The sequence below is a fragment of the Rhinatrema bivittatum genome, chromosome 2 (genome assembly GCF_901001135.1).
Source record: "Rhinatrema bivittatum chromosome 2, aRhiBiv1.1, whole genome shotgun sequence".
NCBI classification, from domain to species: Eukaryota; Metazoa; Chordata; class Amphibia; order Gymnophiona; family Rhinatrematidae; genus Rhinatrema; species Rhinatrema bivittatum.
In genome coordinates, this window is record NC_042616.1 from 141235698 (window position 1) to 141248457 (window position 12760).

Genomic DNA, 12760 nt, shown 5'->3' on the forward strand with positions numbered 1-12760 from the left:
CAATGAGTGCCAAAAAGAAGTGATCTAAATTCAACAATGAAACAAAAACATGGCAGCTATTATTCTAGAAAATTCTTAGCCTATGATAAAAGATCAAATATCTTTCACACGCTGCACAAAGGACACTTGGATTGGACTAGTTTGATAAGATTTTGTTCTGGCCATAGAGGCTCTCTCCTGTGCATTATATTTTCCAAAACTCTGAATTTCTCTAAGCAGAGTCCAACATTTTACTGGAAATTAAATCAAGACAGCAGATTTACCCTTCTTCTAACAGTACCTATTTCCTCATAGTACAATAAGCAACCAGAGAAGTGTTTATAGTATCCTGTAACTAGACATTGCTGGGTCCTTGCCTGTAATGGTTTCTATTTCATACAGTGAAGTACAATTTTATATATACTGTATATATATACACATAGACAAAGAGAGAGCTAGCGCTATCTATAGCTATATATAGATAGATACTTTACTTTATTAGATTTGATAAATCGCCTTTCTTTTCAGCAAGTTAAGGTGATGTACAATTAAAACTATATTAAATAATAAAAGGAAAATATACAAAAGCTGAATATATAGTAAATACAAAAACATAAAACAAGATAAATAAAATAACAAAAAATAAATGAGTACAGTTGCTAAGAGAATAAGAACATATCTTAAAAATTAATAAAAAGAGTGCAATGAAATGAAAGCTAAGTTATTATATACACTGTATGTGGTGTGGAAAGCTTCTTTACCTTCCCCCACACTCCAAAAACAAATATTTAGCTTTTGGATTTCCTTTGTCAAAAAATATACAGGTAAATTGTAAATGGGCCATATGTGTACAAAACGGAGGTTATGTGTGTGGCCGGGCCTTGTGCGTGCCGCGCGCATTTTCAAAGGGGCCCGGCCACGCACGAAATTCCCATTACGTGCAGAAGCGCCAGGCCGAAGGAAAGGGGCGGGGAGGGAGGCGGGGAGAGGCGGGGCTGGAGGAGGCCAGTACAGCGGCCATTTGCCACTGTGCCAGGAAAGGGACTGCCGGTGCACACAAGTGGCTTCTGCTCCAATGGAGCAGTAAGCAACAAAATAAAAAAATAAAATGGTAGGAGAAAGGGTTTAGGGGGTGGGGAGGAGAGGAGAGGGGCAAGGGGAAGGAAGGTTAGTTAGGAGGGTAGGGAAGTTCCCTCCTAGTCCTCCCCTTTATTGGAGCTCATTCTATACAAGTACCTGCTTCATCATCATTTTGGGTACACTCCTTCTCTACAACCCTTTTGGGCGCATTATTGCCCCTTAAGTCCATCTAAACACACTTATTTGGACACCCTACCGTCAACATCTTAGTAGACATGTGGAGTAGCAGCCCAGGGGTTACAGCAGTAGGTTCAGAACCAGGGAAGTCACTTCCCACACTGATGGTTCTTGGGACTTTGGAAAGTCACATCACCCTCCATTCAATATGTACAAACAGGGAGGGCACCTTTAAAAGAAGCGGGTGAATGCACATGAGTTACATTTCGTGCATGCACATTATATAAAATATGCCTAATTCTAAGCATTTACACGAGGACATGTAATTTGTGTATTTTTCTTAGCACCTGTCAGCTGTTACACGCGCAAGTTAGCTCATTTTGTAACATGCAGGCGTGAAGAAATGACCAGTTTTATCAATTAGTCCACCAGTTTGCCCAATCTATCTCTAGGTCATCTAGACCCTCCCCCCTGCACTCCCCCCTTTTTACCTTGACCCTTCAACTCAGTCAGTATTTGGCTCTAAAGAATTCTATTCTGATTTACAGCCGATAAACAGCAGAAGTAAATAAATAACAGCCATGCATGCACCGCCTGAGCCAGTTATAAAATCTCAACTTATATGCGTAAATGTTGGCCCTGTCCTGGAAAGCCCCCGACCCACCCCTAGCCTGCCCCTTTTATATGTGCGCAAATTTATTTGCGCACCGGCACTTGTGTATGTGCAAGGTTTATATAATTGAACTTGCACAAATATCCGCTATTTGCAGCATGCATTTGCTATTTTGTGCACGTGCATCTCTTTTAAAAATTCACCTTTTAGATCGCAAATCTCTGGAGCAGAGAAACGCCTACTGCACCTGAAACTTGAACTTAGGGTTGGAAATGTGAGTCATTAAATCTAAAATCCAGATCCATCTATCCGTGCCGAAAATCTTTCTGGACACACTTCCACGGTCTCACAATGATACTGAGCATGTGTCTGTTCCTGTAATCCCTTCTGCTCTCTGACATTTCTGAAGCCGATGTAGTAATACATCTTCAAGTCTCATCTTCATTGATGAGACCTGCAGGAATTTCAGCATCTTGCAGCCAGAACGAATCTTTCCATGAGTCAGCTAGGACAGCATGTCCACTCTGACAGGAGGGAGGAGATGGCATCCTGCAGCCTCACCGGTGGGAAACCAGTTACTCCCACACATATGTTCCAGGCCAAATATTCTTGTGTTGTGTTCTCTCTTTCTCCTCTTCCCCTTTTTCTGGCTTACCTCGCTTTTCCTCTTTTGCCTCCGTTTCCCTGATCTTTGTCTATCCACGTTTCTTTCTCTCTTTGTATGTCTCTCCTTATCTCACTACCATCTGGTCTCACTCTTAGGGGCTGATATAATACAGTGCGCTCAGCCGAGCGCACTGTTTAACCCGCTGTCGGACGCGGGTTAAATAGGCGCTAATCCAGCCCCTGATGCAATAGGGGGATTAGCGCCTATTTAACGCGCGTCCGATGCGGAGTGAATGAGTTAGCGCTCATCACATGCAAATGCATGTGAATGAGGCTATTACTCATTCACTCCCAATGCAAAAAGATAAATGTGCGTCTCAGACACACATTTATCGCTCAGCTATTAACGCCTGAGCGCACTGAAAAAAAAGTACAGAAAAGCAGAAAAAACTGCTTTTCTGTACTTTTTTAAAAGTGAAAAAAAACCATCTCTGCTGGCCCCCTCCCCCCACCCAGGACACCTTCCCAGCAAGCTCCCTGGCCCATACAAAAAGCAGAAGTGCAGAGCTGCAGAGCTCAGGAGACACAGCAACCTGCTGCTGAAAAAGGAGGGGAGAGGAGCCTAGAGCCACTTCCAGTGAGCATGAATGCTGCTGCAGTGGGGAGGAGGGAGGGAAGAGAGGGAGATTCTTGGTGAGGTCAGGGAGATAGAGGGACATGCTCGGCAAGGGATGGGGGCAGACAGGGATCTGGTGCTGAGCGGGTGGGTAGGAGAATCTGCTTGATATTGTTTTACTGTCCTGGTTTCTATCCAACAAAATAAACTCTGCTATTTATTCAGAAAAATAATCAGTCATTTTTTTCCATTGATTTTTTTCTGTTATTGTTCTTATCATAATAAATTTACAGGAAAAATAAAAAAACAAAACCGAAAATGAAGGTCCCTACATATTACAGTAATTTTGAAAAGTCCATTTCATGTGTAAAACCTTTTGAAAATTCAACCTACTGGAGTGAATTTTCAGAGGCGCTATGCGAATAAAAGCATATACTGTATTACATCAGCTTCATTATTTGTTTGTTGAAATTTATTTAAATTAAATCTTAAAGAATGTAAATGGTCATCCATTGCTCCCTCCATGTGACAGGGGCCGGCCAATGGCACGGATACCCTGTCACATGCTAAGGGCAAAGGGCCATCGGTGCCATTTTGATTAGTGGCAGCCGATGGCCTGAGAGCAGGAGATCGCTCCCGGGACCCCTGCTGGATCACCAGGTACTTTAAAAATGTTGGGGGAGGGAGGTCAGGAGGGTGGGGGATGCGAAAAAATTAAATTTAGAGGGTCAGGGTGGGTTTGGGGTTTATTTTTAAGTGCCCTTTCTTCCCACGCCCCCCCCCCCCCCCAAAAAAAACGATAAGAGAACCCCATGAAAAATTTTGTGGGGTTTTCCTATCGGGTTCGGGAGCCCCCCAAATTCTGACGAGTTTGAAAATATCTTCCGATATTTTCAATCTCAGAAAAACGATTCACATCCCTAGCTAGGAGTATACCATCTTCCACCTGGCCAAGATGGTGAGACAGATAGTGAAATGCTAAGAGAAATTAGGGAAACTAACCAAATTGGTAGTGCAGTAATAATGGGAGATTTACCCCAATATGGACTGGGTAAATGTAACATCAGGACATGCTAGAGAGATAAAAGTTCCTGGATGGAATAAATGTCAGTTTTATGAAGCAATTGGTTCAGGAACCGACGAGAGAGGGAGCAATTTTAGATCTAATTCTCAGTGGAGCACAGGATTTGGTGAGAGATATAACGGTGATGGGGCCGCTTGGCAATAGTGATCATAATATGATCAAATTTGAATTAATGACTGGAAGGGGGACAGTAAGCAAATCCATGGCTCTCATGCTAAACTTTCAAAAGGGAAACTTTGATAAAATGGGAAAAATAGTTAGAAAAAAACTGAAAGGAGCAGCTGCAAAAGTAAAAAATGTCCAAGAGGTGTGGTCATTGTTAAAAATACCATTCTAGAAGCACAGTCCAGATGTATTCCACACATTTAAAAAGAAATTAAAAACTTTATTTAAACAAGCCTATCCAGATTAGACTGTCCCCCAAATCTGTCACCCCCTGTGTCACTACATGTGTTTATGCATTCCTTATATTAAGGATCCAGTTGTTTTGTTAATCTTTTCTTCATAGCTGCTCTTTGTTACCCCCCTCCCAGTTCATATTCCCTGTTAACATGTAATTTCCAAGCCTAATTGTTCGAATGTAAACCGGTGTTTTGTCCACTACTAATACCGGTATATAAATGTTTCTAATTAATTAATTAATTAAGAAAGGTGGAAGGAAGGCAAAATGATTACCAGCATGGTTAAAAGGTGAGGTGAAAGAGGCTATTTTAGTCAAAAGATCTGAAGAAGGATCCAACTGAAGAAAATAGGATAATGCATAAATGTTGGCAATTTAAATGTAAGACATTGATAAGACAGGCTAAGAGAGAATTTGAAAAGAAGTTGGCCGTAGAGGCAAAAACTCACAGTAAAAACTTTAAAAAATATATCCGAAGTAGAAAGCCTGCGAGGGAGTCAGTTGGACCATTAGATGATCAAGGGGTTAAAAGGGCACTTAGAGAAGATAAGGCCATTGCTGAAAGATTAAATGATTTCTTTGCTTCTGCATTTACTGAAGAGGATGTTGGGGTGATACCAGTTCCGGAGAAGGTTTTTATGGGTAATGATTCAGACTGACTGAACCAAATCACGGTAAACCTAGAAGATATGGTAGGCCTGATTGACAAACTGAAGAGTAGTAAATCACCTGGATTGGATGGTATACACCCCAGGGTTCTGAAGGTACTAAAAAATGAAATTTCAGCTCTATTAGTAAAAATTTGTAACCTAGCATTAAAATCATCCACTGTATCTGAAGACTGGAGGATGTCTAATGTAACCCAACATTTAAAAAGGGCTCCAGGGGCAATCCGGGAAACTACAGACCAGTTAGCCTCGCTTCAGTGCCAGGAAAGATAGTGGAAAGTGTTCTAAATATCAAAATCACAGAACATATAGAAAGACATGGTTTAATGGAACAAAGTCAGCATGGCTTTACCCAAGGCAAGTCTTGCCTCACAAATCTGCTTCACGTTTTTGAAGGAGTTAATAAACATGTGGATAAAGGTGAACCAGTATTTTGATTTTCAGAAGGCATTTGACAAAGCTCTTCATGAGAGGCTTCTAGGAAAAGTAAAAAGTCACGGCGATGTCCTTTCGTGGATTACAAACTGGCTAAAATACAGGAAACAGAGAGTAGGATTAAATGGACAATTTTCTCAGTGGAGGGGGGTGGGCAGTGGAGTGCCTCAGGGATCTGTATTGGGACCAGTGCTTTTCAATATATTTATAAATGATCTGGAAAGAAATACGACGAGGTAATCAAATTTGCAGATGATACAAAATTGTTTAGAGTAGTTAAATCACAAGCAGATTGTGATAAATTGCAGGAGGACCTTGTGAGACTGGAAAATTGGGCATCCAAATGGCAGATGAAATTTAATGTGGATAAGTGCAAGGTGTTGCATATAGGGAAAAATAACCCATGCTATAATTACACGATGTTAGGTTCCATATTAGGAGCTACCACCCTAGAAAGAGATCTAGGCGTCATAGTGGATAACACATTGAAATCATCGGTTCAGTGTGCTGCGGCAGTCAAAAAAGCCAACAAAATGTTAGGAATAATTAGGAAGGGAATGGTGAATAAAACGGAAAATGTCATAATGCCTCTGTATCGCTCCATGGTGAGACCGCACTTTGAGTACTGTGCACAATTCTGGTCGCTGCATCTCAAAAAAGATATAGTTGCAATGGAGAAGGTACAGAGAAGGGCGACCAAAATGATAAAGAGGTGGATAGCACCACCAACTAATCAGGAGCAGTCAGCAACAAAATAAAAGCATTCATAGGTAGGAGAAAGGATTTAGAGGGTGGGAATGAGAGGGGAAGGGGAAAGGAAGTTGGGGTAGGGGGTAGGGAAGTTCCTTCCCAGTCCGCTCCAATTAAGGAGCGGACTGGGAGAGAACTGGCGAAGGCCTCGATGCATCGAGGCCCTGAAATTGTAATTCTCTCCCCCTCTTGCGCATGCCGCATGCACATGCGCACACAGATTACAAAATCCGCCACGCATGTGCGCGTGCCACTCGTATTTTATAACATGCACGCAGCCACGCGCATATGTTATAAAATACGCTTGTCATATTCACATGCCAGGTCCCGCATGCACATGGACGCGTGCGCGTGTCTTTAAAAATCTACCCCTTAGTGAATCAGCTACTGTGTTTCCTACTGGTGGTTGATCACTTGGCACTGTCACAGACTTGGCGCTGTGCCAGAGGAAGCTTGTACTGTTGAGATTGCAATGAATTTGTGATTTTCCTTCTATTATGGGGATCTTGCATCTCAAATCTTTGCTGTATGATAAGAGCAAATATTCTCAATTTTTATTATTTTTTTAGCAGCCCTTCTCTCTTGGCAAAGAATATATCCATAATAATAATAATAATAATAATAAACATCCCTGCAGCAAAGACCACCATAGGATTTTTTAAAATTAAACTCTACAGGGAGTTTCTCTTTGAAAATCAAGCACTGTGGAGAGGCAAAACATTGGCTTCAAAGTGTACATCTCTGGGGTAATTTGGGGGGCTAATTTTAAAAGCATAAAACCGTGGTTTATGTGCATAATTGGCTTGTCACAAAATTGCTTGTGGCCTGTGGGGGTAAAACTAGGAGCGAAATATACTGAAGGCTGGGCAGGGCTAGCGTTTATAGACATACTTTTCAATTCTGAAAAGCACGTGTATACATTTTCAAGCTAAATCTGGGGTGCACCAAACAGGTGGTGAACTTATGCAGGTAATTTCTATGGAATGATTTTCTAAGGGAATTGAGGAGATTCTTACACTAAGAACTATTTTTCCCAGAAAGCGCACAATTTTATAAATGTAATTTTTGGACATTAATGTAAGATTTTTTTCATTATTTTTTTCAGGAATAACATTGGATTTTTGTTAAAATAAACTAATTCTGATGTTACCGAGGGAAATGCCGTCAATTTTAAAGAGAAAAATTAAAATTTATCGTTATAGCACTGAGGGCATGCAATATCTCTTGATATAACCAAGGAACTGCTAACTCACCATAAATAAGTTAACAATTTGGGGACTTCCACAAGCAAAGCACTGGCTGTGCATGTTCCTGAAGTCCACACTGTAGGTATAGCCAGTACAAGAGTTCATGCAATACTTTTAATAATTTCAAGAGCCATAAATGGGTTTATATAATATCCACAAAAGGTCTGTGTTTATCACACTGCTGCAGTCACAGGGCTATACACATATGCCAGACATCACTTCTTACACTGCCAGACATAAACAGTGTACAGTCATCCTGGGCAAACTAACATCTCTTGTGTGGCAAGTTTAAGTGACATGGAAACAAGACTGAACAAGTTACTTCAGTTTCTTTTAAATGAAATTATCCAAAGTAGCAATGAAATAGAATACAATGCATTCCTCTGTTGGAGCCATAAAGAGGGTCCAACAATCAAATGAAACTTTAGAGAACCAAAGAGAGGAGAATGCAAGCCAATGTGCAGATAGTGTCAGTACTTATCCATCAGATTTCAAAAAAAGGCTGGGGTAACCTGCACAGAATAGCCATGATTATGACCCTAACATCAGCGGTATGGTTGCATTAGGCTTCCAAGAAGGTTGGGAGCAACCTGGGTGGAGTGGTCAAGGTTTCAACCCTAACATCAACAAGCACAGCACAGCTTGTTGTTCAGCCTACCACCTGACTAATTTCAGAAGCTGTTTACATTATTACAAAGCTTGGTGGTAACACATGGGAGAGGTCCTGCACGTTGAATTAAGAATGGGACTTGTAAGAAGAAAAGGGAAATATGGCAATGCCTGGAGTGGCCTACCAGTGGAGGTGGTGGCAGCCAGCACTGTACTAGAAATGTAAACATGCTTGGGAAAGCTATATAGGGCAGTGCTAGGAACAGGGTTGGAAGGTTGGATAAAAAGACCTTGACAATATTTTCAGGTTCATTTGTTTTTCCCTCCACTCCTACTGTGCTTACCCTGTTACAAAATTTGAGTCATCCATAAACAAGCATATTTTTCCTTCAAGTTTCACTATAATTTTGTTAATGAAGATATTGTAATGAAATGGTCCTAGGGCTGAGTCCTTAGGAATCCCATTGTTTACCTTCACCAGAGTAGCCTCTGTTAACCACCAGTCTCTAAGTTGTTGTTTTCCAAGTTCATTATCTTTTTATCAACTTTCTGTTCCACTCCCATGCTGCCTAGGTTGCTCACTAGTCTTGTATATGGAACACTGACAAAGCCTTACTGAAATCCAAATAGGCAACAACTACTGCTCTTCCCTGTAAGGCCAACTATCAGGATCATTCATCAAAGTGTGTTAAAGCGTTAACGCCCGCGATAGCGCAGCACAAATGCAAATTTGTCAAATTTATTCAAAGGGGTGGGATTGGGGAGGGGTTTGGGTGAGATTAATGAAAATGAGGGGCAATATCGCACTGTGTGTTACGTTATTGCATGCTTGTAACGTGGGAAATAACTACACCTTTTTTCCTGGTGTTAAGCTATGCGATATGCCCGAAATGGCCATAACACAATTTGCGATAAATATTGCAAATTCCGTTTCAGGTATTTTTGGGCATGGGGAGAGGGAGTGGAGTGGAGTGGAATGGAGCAGAGAAAGAGAAAAAGAGATCCTCTAGGGTTGCACACAAAGTAGTCAACTATTTATACTGTTATAGGAGGACCAGCTAGTAACTCAAGATGAGGTTTTGGTAGTGGTGTAGGGTTTTGGGGCCAGTTTTACATGCAGAGTGAGACGTAGAAAAGGCACAGTAGACCTCAGTGAAGATTTGACATCATTTGGATTGAGGAAAGTCACACAAAGATGAGATTTCTACAATGTTCTCTCGCTCTAGCTTGATGGGCTCTCTACCAGGATACTAGCAAGCTAGGGTGAGAGAACACTGAAGTAATCTCATCTTAGTCTGACTTTCCTCATTCCAAATCTTGTCAAATCTTCAGTGAGGTCTGCTGTGTTGTTCATTCGTCTCACTCTGCATGTAAAACTGGCCACAAAACCCTACACTACAACCAAAATCTCACCTCAAGTTACTAGCTGGCCTTCCTATAGTGATATAAACAGTTGACTTATAAAGAGACGCTCTCTCTCTCGCCTGTCTGGGCACTTTGCAAGTAGTGAAGTACAAGTATCGCGGGGTGTGAAAACTTTTAACCCTGTGCGGTAATTCTAAAATTATCACAGCCACACCTCTTTTTGTTATCGCGGGCGCTATCCATGTGAAAATTATAGCATTTTGATGAATCTAGGGGTCAGCGGATAACAAGCAGAATGTTTGCTCATACAGGAACTGCTGTCTTGCTCCCAGCCTGCCCTGCACACTAGCTAAACAACTGTTTGATGGTCACAAAGATTACATCCTGGTGTACTTGCAACCACCTCACCCCCCACCCCTACTTGCTCATTAATCCTCAAGTCGCTCTAGGACAAGAACCCCATCCATGCATCTCTGATCTACTGCTTTTGTCACTTTATCAAAGAGCTCAAACAAGTCTATATGACAGGATTTCCCTCTACGTTGTCGTGAAGCTTGAAATCTGCTTCTTTCAAAGCATTGCATTACTCTGTGCTTCCATAGCTTTGCCTACTACTGAAGTTAGACTGACAGATCAGTAGTTACATGTCTTCTTTCTTATTCCCATTTTTTTTTTCAAATGGGACTACATCTGCTTTCCTACAGGCTCTAAAGATAAGTTGAACAGAACTGTGAGGAGTGGCAGAATCTCCTGTCCTAATTATACAGTTGGTGTCAGAATCTATCCATTTTAAATAATAAAGATGTTGATCTCTCTCTGTCTCAGGAGATTACAGAATTTTGAGAGTGAAAGTACGTAGGCAGTATACTGATGTACACAATGTGGACATCTGAAAGGGATATGTTAGATGACCTATCATCTGCGCGCGCAAGTTATAAAATCGGGCGCACGTGTGCGCGCGCCGGGTAGAGCGAGCACATGTACGCCCGCGCGCTCCTTTTAAAATCTACCCCAGAGTGTATGTAGATATAGACATATACACATATTTCTCTCTATATTTTTTTCACATCTGAACCAGATTGAAAAGTACTGAACAAAGCAACTGTGGATATTTGAGTCAAACCGTAAATGGCTTGGATTCATCTGAGTTGATTTATATCCAGTTTGGGTTCATCTTAAAATTATCAGACTCTGTAATGCGCTACCAATTTCTTATCAAGAGGCTCCCAACAGCTCTGCTCCATACAGTAAGATATTCTCTTTGTTCCCATAAAATAAATTCACTGAGGGAACCCCAAGAGCTCTCTCCCGCACCTCCCTAATTTGCTTGATTCCCCCCTTTGCCATGCTGGTTTGGATTTAAACCAATTCTCTTTTCCCTAGAACTACAACAATACATTTTGAGATCCACATTCCAAGGGGTTTGTCTGGGTAATTTCTCACTTATCTGGACAAAAACCTATAACTGAACACTTCCTCTCTTCACTGAGTACAATTTAGCAAGGTATGACGCTGGAGGGAGGGGGTGTTACAGGGTAGGGAGTTACGTTTCATTGGGTAGTGCTAATATTAAGCGCCCTCCATATAATCTTACTTGGGTAAGTCTGGTTGGAAGAAACACCATCCTCAAATAATCCGGATCAATTTAGAGGAGTTTATTCTGCAGCAGATTTACCCAGGTAAATTCCCACTCCGGCGCTGCTGAATAAGGACCTCACATTTTACTTCTACAATTATATAACCTATTCACTGAATGACACCTGCAAATCAAAGGCAAATGGGAAGGCTAACAATTACTTCTCAGTCATGAAAATAGTCCCAATAAACAGATTATGTTCTCTGAAAGAAAACATGAAGTATAATCAAGAATGAAAGCTGCTGGGTCTCTCAGCAGAAAATGGAAATGGAATTTAATCATTGCAAAAATAAGGTTCAAGAAAGGTTCATTATTACAGACAATAAACTCACTGAAAAGAAAATGCCATTTTAATAGCAGAGACAATAATACCACCTACAGTCTTCAGAGCCCTATTCCTTCAATCTCTTCCACCAGCTCATAGCAGATTAAATAGATTTAGCTGGTTTTAGCCTTTTACTGTACTTTAGCCTTGCACTTCCCAGGAAAGCAAACGTTTTCAAAGTCATACCTCGCTAGAGCCTGATGCTTGATGTAAGCCCGTACAGCAGAAACATGACAAGTTTGTTCCCGTCGTCGCTTTCTTGACTGGCAAATGAATTTCCTGCTCCATGCCCAGACCTTGAGATCTGGGTTTAGACGCTAACACTGCCCATGGAGAATCTTTCCTGGCTCTCTCTAGCAGCCCTATGCCTCACTGAAAGATATTTCTTATATACACAACATGTGAAAGAGTTAGCACACATCAGGGTGTAGAACTCCAGTGTGTACTCTGTCTATATAAATACTGGTTTTTCACGGGTGCATACCAGTATGTGGGTGGGATTTAAGTGAGCTCATAAAACCCAAACAACTGGAAATATTTCTTTCGCTTGTAAAAGAACAGATCTCTGCTGGACTTTCTGAAGATCCTTTTTAAAAAAAAAAAACAAAAAACAACAAACCTATTCAGAAAAATATAAATCAGCTTTAGAGAAGTTAATCAGAATGTATTACAGTGGATTTAACAGGGGAACTGGAAAGTGAAACATTCTCCCAAGCCTTTTGTCATTCCCCGTTTTCTTGTTCAGTCTTGTTAACAGCTCCAAGTTAGATGTTCTCAGTGCGAATTATGCTGACTAAAATGGATAAGAGGCCAGGATATGATGGAATGAAAGAACTACACATGATTAATACTGAAATGGGGGGGGGGGGGGGGGAACCCCAAGGAAAAAAACATAGATCGGGCAGGAACAATCCTACATGGAGCTAGCAAAATAAAAAGTGGACAAAGCTATAGTTCCGGTTGGGATACATCCAAGGTTTCTAAGAATGCGCAGCGAAACACTGGTGAGTCTGCTAAAGAATCTATTCAATCCATCTTTGAAGATGGGAGTAGCGCCACAGAACTGGAGAAGAGTGATATTGTCTCTCTTCATAAAGCAGCATGGGTTTACCAAAGGGTGATTTTGTCAGACAAATATACCACACTGAGCTCCATATTCAAAAGCATTTA

The 12760-nt window shown here is 41.2% G+C and overlaps 1 protein-coding gene across 15 annotated transcripts in view; it reads right to left on the reverse strand.

Annotated features, from left to right (window-relative positions):
* The window catches only part of KIAA1217 (KIAA1217 ortholog), a 925495-nt gene that overhangs the window by 545338 nt on the left and 367397 nt on the right, over positions 1-12760 (reverse strand). Inside the window, exon 1 of one of the 15 annotated variants that reach the window (XM_029588686.1) lies at positions 11777-11905. The exons of the other annotated variants lie outside the window; for them this stretch is intronic. Within the exon in view, the coding sequence (XP_029444546.1) occupies positions 11777-11878 (102 nt within the window). The 5' untranslated portion in view covers positions 11879-11905. Of the gene's footprint in view, positions 1-11776; positions 11906-12760 lie in introns of those variants that run through there. 15 annotated transcript variants of the gene reach the window in all.